The 13,316-nt window shown below is 45.5% G+C and overlaps 1 protein-coding gene across 3 annotated transcripts in view; it reads right to left on the reverse strand.

The window, feature by feature from the left end:
• Srgap3 (SLIT-ROBO Rho GTPase activating protein 3) overlaps positions 1-13,316 on the reverse strand; it is a 228,228-nt gene that overhangs the window by 83,021 nt on the left and 131,891 nt on the right. For all 3 annotated transcript variants that reach the window (XM_060383893.1, XM_060383892.1, XM_060383894.1), the window contains exon 3: positions 9,435-9,597. In XM_060383893.1, the coding sequence (XP_060239876.1) occupies positions 9,435-9,597 (163 nt within the window). The remainder of the gene's footprint in view (positions 1-9,434; positions 9,598-13,316) is intronic.

Genomic DNA, 13,316 nt, shown 5'->3' on the forward strand with positions numbered 1-13,316 from the left:
TGGGGACTGCCAAAATCGGCTTGAGAAAATCTGCTTCGTGAGCTGCTTTAGGTAAGAAATCGCTGGGAGCCTCGTACATAGATTTGCACACCTCCCCGAACGCCCTTGAGCGAGATTTTTAATTTCCCAAGAGACGCTTGCCGCCATGTTGGTTTTGGGAGGAAATGGGTGGAGCCACAGCTTCACCTTGGACTCCACTCCGCCTTGCCATGCCCTCCACACTCCCCCACTCCCGCAGAACTTCAAGCCACGCCATATATGTCCACCCCACCCCGACTCCTGTGTCTTTCAAGATTCTGACTACCCTAAGGTGTTCTTTTCAAGCTTTAAAAAATATTTTCTTCCTGATTTCTGTACACTCTGCTCTTAAATATATATTTAATATATATATATTAAATGCTTTAAATTCTTAATCTAATGATTTAATTTGTCCCCATCACCCTCCCTCAAATACAAAACAAAAACATTTGAAATGAGGGAAGAAAGCCGATGATTTTTAATAACTTATGAGAAATGAAGAAAGTACATTGGGAACTATGAATTTTGTGTGTCTGAATGGCAATGACATACACCATACACCAACGCTCATAGGATGTGACTAACTTACGCACCGAGGGTTTTAATCTGAGCTCACTCTTCTCTCCTCATGTGTGCGTCTTTATGACACGTCCTAACTGACACGGCACACAGGAGTGTTAGTAACTTCTGCATATTAATCCTATGGGCAGCCACGAAGCAGGAAGCAGGATTTCTGATGAACCCTCTTCATCAGACTAAGGGGGTCCTAAGTGGCCCCAATTTTCCCAGTTTTTTCTTAAACGGTAAGAAGTTAGAAGCATGCCTTTAAGAAGTCAAGGGTACCTCTTCCCTCCATGTTGTACTTTAGTCAAAGTAATAAGGCAAGAAAAAATAAATAAAAGGTTACAAAAAAGGAGACAAACCCACCATTCTTTTTTTAAAAAAAAAAGATATATTTATTTATTATGTATACAGTGTTCTGCCTGCATGTATGCCTGCAGGAGAGCACCAGCTCTCATTATAGATTGGTTATAAGCCACCATGTGGTTGCTGGGAGTTGAACTCAGGACCTTTAGGAGATAAAGGTGCTCTTAACCTGTGAACCATCTCTCCAACCCCCAAACCCACCATTCTTTAGAGGCAATTGGTGAGTGTCTGCCTAAGATGTGTATAAATAAAACCTTCCTAGCATCATATCTCCACTCTTCCCTCACTTCATTCCTTCTCAAAGGCCTACAAACAACCTTATTAATCACTAGCATGTACTGATTGCCTACTGTGTGCTAGGTGGGCTTTTCATGTCATCCATGGACCAGCCATAGGAAAAAGATGCCTATTAGCTCCATTTTGAAAAACAACAAAACAGTGAAAGGGATCAAGCTGTGTTCACATGGCTGAAAGCAGCAGAGATTGGAATCTCTAAGCTCAGCCACAGTGCTCTCCATGTCTCCTGTTGATATTGCTTCTCGTGTTTTCCCCAGAGTTCTGTGTATTTGTTGAGGACACCACCATGTAACGCTCAAGCTCCCCTTCAGGACTGAGAATTCCTCCTAGGAAACCCACAGACACCATGGCTGAAAGAGTGACCAGCCTAAGCATGCACCTGCCCACCCCCCTGCCCACTTCTGGAGACAACCCACAAGCAATGATTAATCAGCACAGGGGTAGAAGAGTCCAACCTTTGGCAACTTGAGCAGCTCTGCAGGACTATCTCAGCTTCCTTATGACTCCACCACACACTTTGCCCCTTGATGTCTCCTGCTCCCCATCCCTTTTCTTCTGCAGGTGGGACCCCAACCCAATCTGCACTGTACCTCCATCTGAGAGCCAGCTTCCCGAGGAAACCAAGCTGTGGCTGACTAGTCTCACTGCTGCACTGAATCCCCAATGTCATACCTTCTTGAACCTCCCTCTGAATGAACGTGGGTAGGGATGACCACCCCTCCTCATCCTCCATGCAGCCAAACAAACCATGTCTGCCTATCTACCTCAACTTCTATACTACCCTGTGAGCAGGCCACTGTGTTTGGACTGTTTCTGTGTCTTGTTCACCCCCTGTCTCTACCACTGTGTTGGATGTACTGGAGTAAAACTGAAGCCCCCCCCCTTCTTGAGTTTCCTTATCTGTAAAATGGGGTGATGACAATAACTTCCACTCAGACTTGAATTCAGTGCACAGAGAATGCTTAGGGCCTTGCACATAAGAAGCGCCCACTAATCCTTTCTTTGGTACAGTTGCTTATCTGCCATCATTCTAGCACTAGCAAATGTGTATTAAACAAGTGAAAAGGCCTGCTGAGGCTGTTTCACAGGCTGTCTCCCTGGGAGACAGTGAAGGCAGGCTGAGGCTCCTCGTCTTTGTTCTCCCCACCTCAAGGAAGACCTCGCTGCTGGACCCTCCAGCATGCAAACCCTCACTTCACTCCTTCCTGCAAGAAAGAAAAATTGAAAAATAAACTTGGCTTTGAATCCAAGGCCATGGCTGCTTTTGATCTCTGTTACAAAGCAAAGCAATTATTCGACACAAAAGCCCTGATTTATTTATGAAATGCGATGGACATCTTTGAGGCGGGGACGAGAAAGCTCACTCAAGACCAAGTCCTTGTTGCCACACAGTGAATGGCTGCTTTCAAACACTGGCCCCCCAGATGCCCTCTCGTCTCTGCTAAGAGTCTCTCCTCATTAGCGCTTCTTCCAGAATGCTGCAGCTTCCAACAATCAAATTCACATCACGGCCAGGGCGAGTAATTAAATTCTACAGGCATCGGAGCGCAGAATAATGGATGGCTATTGTTAAGGAGGCTGAGGAAAACAGAATGAGGCTGCAAATGGGATGGGCTTCAATACCTAGTCTCAGAAACGGCCAGGGGCAAAGAGGAGTGAGCGCGACACACAGTGACCCTCCTGGCTGCTGTACCACATAGGAGTGGACTCAGACCTGGCCAGATATCTGGGTTTGGGGAAGACCTGGCAGACTTGGGACTTAGTTTCCTTATCTGTAAAACAAGGAGGCTAAACTGAAAGTCCTTCCTACTCATGTTCCCACAGTCAGCTGAGAACTGGTTAGAAATGCAGACCCTTGGGCCACACTCTAAAATTATTGAAGCGGCAACTGTGACAGTGGAGCCCAGAAATCTGCACCTAACACATCCCCAGGGAACCTTACTCTAGGCTAGACTTTCTGGCAGGCAGATTATGCTTAAGGGTGAGTCCATCAACTCAAAGGCGTAAAAGGCCAGGAAGATAAAATAAAGGAGTCAGTACAACACATTGGACAACATTATGGAGGCTGGGCAGTGGAACACACTGTCTTGTTTGATTTTGGCTTGGGTTTCGTGAGGCAGGTTCTCAGGTAGTTCAGACTTGTCTAAAACCTGCTATGTGGCTGAGAACTCCTGGTTCTCCTGCCTCCATCTCCCAAGTGCTGGGGGACTATGAGCATGTGCCACCACACCCAGAGTGAAATCTCCAAGTTTGTTTGTTTCTTTGTTTGTTTTTAATTTAAGGTGCATTTATTTAGTGTACAGGAGTGGCTGATCTGCATGCACCCCTGCACCCCAGAAGAGGGCATCAGGTCCCATTCTTAATGGTTGTGAGCCACCATGTGGTTTCTGGGAATTGAACTCGGGACCTCTGGAAGAGCGGACAGTGCTGTTAACTGCTGAGCCATCTCTCCACACACCCTCTCCCCCACCCAAATCTCCATGTTTTAAAATGTTTTATCTTGATGTAGTGGTTCCCAACCTGTGGGGAGAACCCTTTGGGAAGACCATCAGAAAACACAGATAATTAACATTACAAATCACAAAGGTAGCAAAATTATCGTTATGAAATAGCAACAAAAATAACTTTATGGCTGGGGTCACCACAATAAGAGGAAACACATAAAAGGGTCGCAACATCAGGAAGGTTGAGTACCACTGTCTTAGTGTAATGAAGACCAGGCAGATTATGTTTAAGAGCTGAATTCAGCTTACACTGCTATTTGTACTCTCAGTTCTGGCATGCCTCTGATCTGCATCGTGATCTATTTTGCCTACTGAGCTCTTGTCTTGCTCCAGATCTCCCAACTCCCTTTCCCCACTTGGCAGACTCATGTTTACCCTTCAAAACCAAACCTCGGCATCACTCTCCCTGGTAACTCATTCTCAAGTCTCGGCCCTGCTTTCTATGTCCCAATGGAAAGGACTCAAACATAGAGCCAACAAACTGTCACTAGAAGGTGTATGGGTTGCTTTTCTACTGCTGTGAAAAACCACCATGACCAAGCAACTTATAAAAGGAAGTGTTTAATTGGGCTTAAGGTTCCAGTGCATTAGAGTGTGTGATGGTAGAATAAAAGCACGGTGGCAAAAGCAGCGGAGAGCTCACTTTTTGAACCACGAACAGAAGGCAGAGAGAAGGAGTCTTTTGAAACCTCTAAGCCTGGCCTGAATCACATACTTCCTCTAGTAAGGCCACAGTTCCTAATCCTTTCCAAACAGCTACTTACTGGGGACCAATACTTATGGGAAACACCTTGTTTAAATCACCACAGAAGATGACAGAGGCAAGGACAACAGGAAGAAGTTACGACATGGGCTTCCCAACAGAGGGCTTTATGCCTCTCAAGAAAGCTACCTTCTTGCTGCCTGAAAAATCACCCAAGTCATTTGGCCAGAATCTAATAAGATGATGGTTAAAATGGACAAACATGGTGTGTGTGTGGGGGGGGGGGCGGTTTTGCAGAACTCAGGCCAGATTTACAAAGAATTGATGCAAAAATATCTGAAGGTTTCAGCTGAGACATGATCATTGAGTTGAAGCATTGAGCTAGTCCTCTCCACTCCAAGCTGGTCATTCCCATCTCCTGATTGCTTCTCACCATGAACTGCTACAGGTCAGGGGAAATTCGGCACTACCCAAGGTGAGAAGCTTCTGGGCAAACCACAGAGAAGATTTTAGTGAGCAGGATTGTTCATCTCTAGGCAGCAACGACCTGGGTAGATCATCTTGATTTCTGTCTCCACGCAATGAACAGGTTTCTGCCTGTTTTTGTAGCCCTCAAGGGAATGACCAGAACAAAACTTGTAATATTTCATTCTGCATCGAAGGCCTGTGTATTGATCACAGCTGTCCCCAGTTAGAATGAGCAATCCTGAGAGGTAAGGCTCATCCTTTGTTTCAGGCACCCAGTTAAGCATGCTAAACAAGACTAGAATAGAGAGTCCCGTAGCCCTCTGTTATCTCTTTCTTCTCATAAGGACACCCCAAATTTTCTTGGGATTGTTATAACTCAACCACCCTCAGCCCTGTGGATCAGCACAGTTGAGCACCTCTAGCTTCAGCAGTTAAGTCAGGTGAGATAGCTTCCTGGCCACAGACTCAGGGTCAAGGGTGATCACATGACTTGCTGGGCCAATCACTTGCTTAGAAGATCTAACAGTAGATAAAAGTACTTACACAGATAAGATGTAAGCCTGGAGCTGCTGGGAGCCACCTGGTCATGAGAATGGGACAAACTAACTAACTTACAAAAAAAAAGGCTCCTCATCAACCCTCTGAAAAATAGGGAACAGACACCAGAGACACATAGAAGAAACAGACTATTTTCTGATAATAATCTTTGTGTCCCTAGAAGCACCTCCCCCCATGCCTGAAGCCAAGGTCATCTTAGAAAAGCTGAAAAGCCTTTTCCCCTCTCCAAGTAGGTTGAACTGTATTTCTGTTGTCCACAGCCATGGGTCCTGATCATTTCAGATTGCCTGTAAGATATCCTTAAGTATACTTGCCTCTACCTGAGCCAGACCCCTCCCCTGAAAGTCTTTCCCTGGTGCTGGGGACTGAGGGAGGGCTAGTCACACAGGCTAGTCAAGAGTCAGTCTCTATGCTACAACCCAAATCCTTTTGTTAATGAATTGGCTGTTGGGTGGGGGCTGAGGGGGGGGTGTCACAATTTGTACCCAAGTCATGCCCAGCAACTTGCCCTCAATAAACCAATAACAAGAGCCAAAGTGAAAACAGAAAGCAGAAAAAAGAGATTTATTCATTGCTGGCCACATTGAGAAGAGGGAGAAAGATCCAGAAAAACCCTCAAGTCCATCTTTGTGGTCCTTAATGTGAGGTGGAAGTTTGAATAGAGGGCCGAGGATATGCACATCTAAGCTGTAGTCAGTGCTCCCACCCACTGACCCATCTTTGTCTGGGATTCAGACTCATCCTGAAAGGTGTTCTGACAAATTGTTATAACTGGGTGATTAAATCCTTCAGGGAGACAAAGGCATGTACACGCACACACACACACTTACTCACTCACTAAAGTGACTGGGTTAGCCCTGAATTTACTCTGTGGCCTTGAACTTATGATGAACTCATAATGACTCGGACTCCCCAGCCGCTGGATGGCCTGTACCACTAGGTGTGATGGGATTCGGGAATTTGCAGTGCTACCACTTCCCTTAGAACAGAGTCCCCACGGGCTAGGGACTGGCTCAGTGGTTAAGGGTGCTTTCTGCTCCTGCAGAGGACCCAGGTTCAGTTCCCATTACACACACTACTACTCCCAACCGCTTGTAACTCCATTTCCAAAGGATCAAATGTCCTCTTCTACCCTCCACAAGCATTGCATGCATGTGGTATACACACACATACACATGCAGGCTAAACATTTATGCACATAAATTAAAAAAATAATTGAATACAAACAAAGCAAACAAAAAAATGTCTAGGCTCCTTATGAAAGATAGAGCAAAAATGATGAACCAGTGAGAATCAAGTTTGACAGCACACAGCGCTGTGAGAAGGTGACAGGCAGGGCAGCCATTTCAGGCCCACAAGGAACCACCCCTGACCATCTGCGGCTCTGCTCCCAGAGCAAGACTGGATGGGCGGTCAGGAAATACTCACCAGGCACTGGGACCCCTGGTTGGCCACGAGTTTCCATGCTAGGAACCACTAAGGAGCTTCCATCTCTTGAGCAGGTTTTGAATGCCATGCCTTATGTTGGTACTTGACCTGCTTCTGCTCTTGCAAGTGGTCCCCAGTGCAGGCATTGCACCAGCCCAGTTTCCCAGATGAGAAAACTGAGGCTTAAAGAGACCGGCCAGGTGGTCAGTGAGACAGCACTGAGGCAAACTCTGAAAGCCCTGTCATGCTGATGGTATAGAGCTAAGGCCACATCTCGGCTTTCCTTAAAGCTGCCCACAGCTTTCTCCCATCCATATACATTGGGGTGCACCTCCCCACCATTTGTCCAGGAGTTAGTTCAGAAGTGGCTGAGATTTGTGCGGCAACTCTCCCTATACACAGAGCACAGGGCTTAGCTCCTAGTTATACAGAATGTGGGCAAAACAAAGGGGCCTCGATGAGCTAAATCAGCCAGGCACACTTGTCCCTGACACTCTCCCAGCCCACTGGGGCCAGGTCACTTCCTTTGTTCTACAGGACAGGCCTGGTAACAAGGCAGCCAGGAGCTCAGCTGCGGACATTTTTCATTATTTTCCACCCTGTTAACCTCCATCACAAGTCAGGCTGCTGTCAGACTAAATGAGAACTGCAAAGATTTATCTCACTTGTCCCAGGGCTCAGCTCTGGAAAAAAAGAGCCTTCATTTCCTAAAGGCCTTGATGACCCTTTCTCTCTGAGTCATTCCCACCCAGGAAAAGGCTATGACAGCAGCAGCAGGCAGGGACCGTGCCGGGATTAGGACTCCAAACCAGCAGACAGCTAAAGCTTTTCAGCTGGCCTCTGTGAAGCACAGTGGGATTTTTTTTTTTTTGGCACTGTATTTACCATTCTAATTATGTTTGCTTATGCAAATATTAAACTCAGACCACATTTCATAGACACAGCAAGAGGAGACCAGAAACATATTGTATGGTGGGAGGGCATGAGCCAGAGACTGCAGTTCCTCTGTAGACGTCATCCTCAAAAGGACACTACAAGCACAGACCTTAGAGAGATGATTCTATTTCAAGTCAGCAGCTTGTCCCTTTCCTTATGTGTCTAGTAACTCTGGGTCACTAGATCACTAAATTGGTACCTGGGAAGAACAACTAAGCTACAATGCAGAGCAATCCCTGCTGTCCTAGGGTCACAGCCAGCTTTTACAGAGCAAGGCCAGGGTAGCCTGTGCTGCCACCTTCACCCAGGGTATTTCCAGCCCATTTCACAAATGAGGAAACTGAGGCATGGGAGATTTAAGTCATAAGCACAGAGATAACATAGATCACACAAGGACTTAGCCTGTCTAACATCAGCTGGGATGGTCAGTGGGCATTTCCTAAACGAAGAAACAGAGGCACAGGTTTAAGTCACAAGCCTGAAGATATACAGGACACGCGGGTTTTTAAAAGGATAGTACCAGGGTGATCTTTTTTCTAAAATGCTAAGAAATCTAGTTTCACACTGAGCCCCTTCCTCACAGGAACATCTCCAAGCTTCAAACAGGCCTTGAAAAGAAGCTGATTTCAGACTCATTCAACAGACTTAGAGGATAAGATGCGTGATACACCCATTTTACAGAAAATTCAATTCTTCACAATTCACACAGGGCCTCCATTGCGTCAGGCATTGTGTAAGAAGCTCTGACAAAGGCTTCAGGGGGCATAAAAAGCAAAGGCTCTCTTCAACCTCAGCTCCTGGATATTACCCTGGGTAAAACCTTTCTTTTAGTGATGGGGGTCCCACCAAAGCCTTAAAAATGTAAATCAGCTCTTGAGCCTATGATTCTCATTGTGGAAATTGATCCTAAGTAACCACGGATGTGGGAAAAAACGAACAGTGGAGGTTTTTGTAGAATAATGGCATTTACCAACATGTTCAACAGAAAGAGATCTGGTACGTAGGTCAGGGAAAGTCAACATAACAAAATGCTACGCAGTCATTCAAAACAGAAGCAAATTTTCAATGTGGGAAATTTTTGACAGAGAGCATTATGTAAGTTTGGTAGGTAACATAAGTAGGCAGTAAAAGCTAATAGGTGGTATTATCTTACACAGGGGGAAATGTCTATGCATCCTAGAAAGCACATAAATTACAAGCACTTAAATAAAATATATTTGTATAGGTATACATACAGAAATTCTTAGAGTTTCAAAGTGATTGATATAGAAAAGGTCTGTTGATTTAAATTTTTGTGCCCATGCCCACCTCCATTTTTCCAGACTGCCTATGATACGTGTATGCTACACAGCTAGCCGTGTAAAGACTTTTACTCTTGTGGCCATAGGCACTATGGTAGCTGAGTTCAGTCTTTCAAAGGCAAACAAATACAGAGGTCAAAACTGAGCTGGGAAAGTAAAGCATAGTCCTCGGCCCCTGATTCATTCAACACCTGCCTTTCTGGCCCCTTGTCCCCAAACTACATCTCACCACAACAGTAGAAGACTGTCATGGCCAGTCTGGGAAGGTGACCTGGGGCAGAGAGGGCAGCTCACCTTTTTGAAGAGTCTGATGACATCCTCGCTGATCTGGGAGAGGCGGACGATGACATTGTTCATGAAGATGTCATTGAGGGTGGCATGGTCTCGGCTCTCCCGCCGGGTCTGATGCAGTACCAGGTACCAACAGTTCACGGGAGAGAGGAGGTATTGATCCTTCCTGTGGGAACCGAGACAGCTCAGGTTGGCTTCATGGCAGTTCACGTGCTCACTCACTTTTGACCCTCACAGACACCTTCACAGGCGATCTTATTACAATTAGGAGAACTAAGGTTGATGTTTCATGGGTACAGGGTAGTGCTGGAGCTAGACCTCAGATCTTTGGTTCTATCTGTGCCCTGGGCTATCTACACTTCCCTTGAATGTGGCACTTGCCATGAACTTTCCTTTTCTGAGAAGAATATCTCCTAATATATCATGGCTTCCAGGGCTGTGCAGTAGAAAAAATGAAGAGATACTTCCTCTCGCCTGACCTGTCTCCACTACAGCTGAGATCCCCTGGGCTCTTGACACCTTTGTCCTTCCCTAGGGAGCTCCTCACTATCTAGAAACCAGTGTGACAACAACTACCTGGTGAGAGTTGGCCTGAAGGGCTCAGTTCTGCCTGTGGGAGGAGGAGCAAAGGAAGATTCAGGTACCTACAGTGACTGATGGATTCTCAGATTGACTCTAGCCGGATATTATGCTAAAATAAGATGTCACACTGTGATTCCCTGCAAACTTATCAGAAATGCACTCTCCAGCCTTGCAGAGTCAGAGGCACGGCGGCTGGGCCTAACGCTGGTTTTAAGAAATCCTCCCAGGCATGCTAATGTGAGCTGAAGTCTGAGAATCTTTCACTGTGTATCACTGCTTTCCAAGTTAATGAAACAACAGAAACTCTCTCTCTTGTCTCTGCTTTCTCAAAGATCCCTCTGTGAGGCTCAGGAGAAGGTGTATCTACTCTTCTGTAAGAAGAAAGACAAATGAAACACTAAACTCAAATGCAAACAATGACCTCTCCTTGACACAAGATGTACCTGAGCCGGAGTGCTTGTTCTCCAAGCCTGAATCTTTCTGTTATGGTGCTTTCTAGTACAGAAAGAAATATTGGACAAGGCCTGCCACTTGCTCCGGAGAACCTCAGCCCTGCCTTGTTCCACCCTGGTCCTGAATGGGAGGATCCTCAGGGAGCTGGTTAAGGAAATGCAGCCACATTGACTAATGCTCCTGACAACAGTAACTGCCGATTCCCACTGTGGCTGAGCCCTCCTCACCAGGGCCCAGTAGAGGTGTTATGGAGAACAGCCCTGTGGGCTGGTGGGATGTTCTCTCTCACCATAGCCACAGCTCCTGGAATTTGAGAAGACAAGAAAAGAGGATCCATTTAACTTCAAGGATTATTTTTTTTCTTCCATCACCAAATGGGCTGAAAATCTAGGCAGCAAAAATTTGGAAGAAGAAAATTGGGATAGAGGCAGTGGTCGGGCTAGCAACACTGGCTTCACTGATTGGAAATACACATCGTAAGGGTGGATACTCAACTATCTAAGGAAATGTAAAGAAGACACAGCACTTTGCTGATGCCCTGGAAAGATCTGGAATGTTGAAATTCAGCCACAGCTGGGATCCCTGTGCACTTACTTCACAGCAGGCCCTGGTGGCCTGTGTTCATCCACAGGCAACTATACAGATAGTTGCATATTCTGCCAGGGAATCCTTGTCAAGAGGCTGATGAAAGAAAGAAAGAAGAAAGAAAAGAAAAGAAAGAAAGAAAGAAAGAAAGAAAGAAAGAAAGAAAGAAAGAAAGAGAAAGAAACAGAGAGAGAGAAAAAGAGAGAAAGAAAGAAAGAAAGAAAGAAAGAAAGAAAGAAAGAAAGAAAGAAAGAAAGAAAAGAAAAGAAATAAAATCAAGAAAAAGAGAGGATGAGAGAAAGAAAGAGACAAACAGACAAACAGAGTTGAAGAGGGAGGCTCTATAGGTCAATAATGCAGACGTTTCCAGAGCGCCACTCTGCTGGAGTTGCAGGAGACCCAGGCATGCTCCTCCTATGTACTTGTACTCCAGTCCCTTCTGTTTTCATGCCAGCTTCTTCCTGCTGGGCCTTGCACACAAGTCCTTCTTGCTAGACCACACTTGTACTGCCTTCTTTCCTGACTGCCTCCTCTACTTCCTGTAAGTATAGCTCAACATTACACACACACACACACACACACACACACACACACACACACATCACATCACATCACATCAAAACATATAGCTCTACGTTTCCTCCTCAGAGAGAAATCCCCTGACCATGTCTGAGCACAGCAGTTCTTCAGTGTCCTCTCTGGCCTGCAACACTGGCATCATGTAGAAGCTTGTTGGAAGTACAAATTGTCAGGAGCATTAAAGGTTTAGCCCGGCACCCTTGCTTCACAAGCCCTCCTGGGAATTCTGATACATGTGTGACTTGAAGAACATCTATGCTAAAGTTTGGCCCTGAGTGTCTCATGTGTGGATGGAAAATGCTCTAAGACATGGGAGGCCTTTAGTTCATTGAAAGCACAGCCTCATAAGACCCAGCCCCTTCCTCTTCACCACTTCCTAGCCTGGGGATATCAGCTCTGCTGTGCGATACATTCATACCATGATGTGCTATGCCCTACAAACACGCACAGGAGACCTGAAAGCCCATTTATAGACTAAAAACTACAAGACTGCGACCCAAAATAAAACTTTTCTGTTTCTAATTTGTTATCTCATGGAATTCCTTATAGTTACAGAAGGCTGCCTGACACATTTTGCCTTTAATTTCCATATTCCATCCCTCAACTTCCTGGGAGCTCTTAGAGAATAGGTGCTGTTTCTTTTGTACTTACTGTGCTCAGGGATCAGCAAGGTGGCTACCACAGAGAAGATGCTGTGAAACAGTGCCTCTTAAGAGAGGTTCTCATTTGTACTGGGTTGTTGAAGGATGAGGGTTGCTGGATATTTGATCCTATTACAAACCCCAAAATTGTGAACTGTAAAACCCTGTTTCACATTTGGTGTGGTTGAGCCCTATCACACACCTTTGATCCAAGAACTTTCTGCTTATTATAAACAGGTGATTATGGTTTGGTTCACCCAGCCTTAGCACACACCTTTAATCCAAGAGATTTCTGTACACTAGACTTAATTAAAAGTTAATCCTGGGTCAAGAGGCAGAGCAAGAAACCAGCTGACAAAGATTAAAGAGTAGGAGGGACTTTGAGTTGAGTGTCTGTAAGACAGCATATAGAAGTAGGAAGGACTTATAGCTTAAGCTCTGGCTTCAGCTCCTCAACTTCCTGGCTTTTTGGGCTTTGAGCTAGCAAGTCTTTGGCCTTGGGTTTTTTGGCTTTTTCCTCCTGGGCTGTCAGTTGAGCTAGTAAGCCTTTTGGGTTTTTTCCATCAGGACCTGAGCTGAGAAAGAAGGTCAGCTGGGTGCTTTCACTGCCTCTCTGAGCTAGCAGGTTTTCACCCCAGCATCTGGCTCCTGAGTCTTTACTGGTAAAATAGAACAGCTGGGATTTTCATTTTTGTTTGTAAGAACAGATGAGTATGGGGGTATGGGCTTTAAAATCAGAGGTGTGTGTGTGTGTGAGAGAGAGAGAGAGAGAGAGAGAGAGAGAGAGAGAGAAACAGGGACAGAGACACAGAGACAAAGACAGGGAGAAACAGAGAAACAGAGACAGAGATAGAGTGAAAGACAGACAGAATGGTAAATTATCAAGAAGCCTTGAATTCAAGAATGCTACTAGAGGATTGTTGGAAATGATGCTGTAGAGACAAGATAGAATGGATGTGAAAACAGGATCCATCATTCTGCTACATACAAGAAACGGATCTCAACAACAAAGATAGACATTGTCTCAGAGTAAAGGGCTGTAAAA

Source organism: Meriones unguiculatus, chromosome 5 (assembly GCF_030254825.1).
Source record: "Meriones unguiculatus strain TT.TT164.6M chromosome 5, Bangor_MerUng_6.1, whole genome shotgun sequence".
NCBI lineage: Eukaryota > Metazoa > Chordata > Mammalia > Rodentia > Muridae > Meriones > Meriones unguiculatus.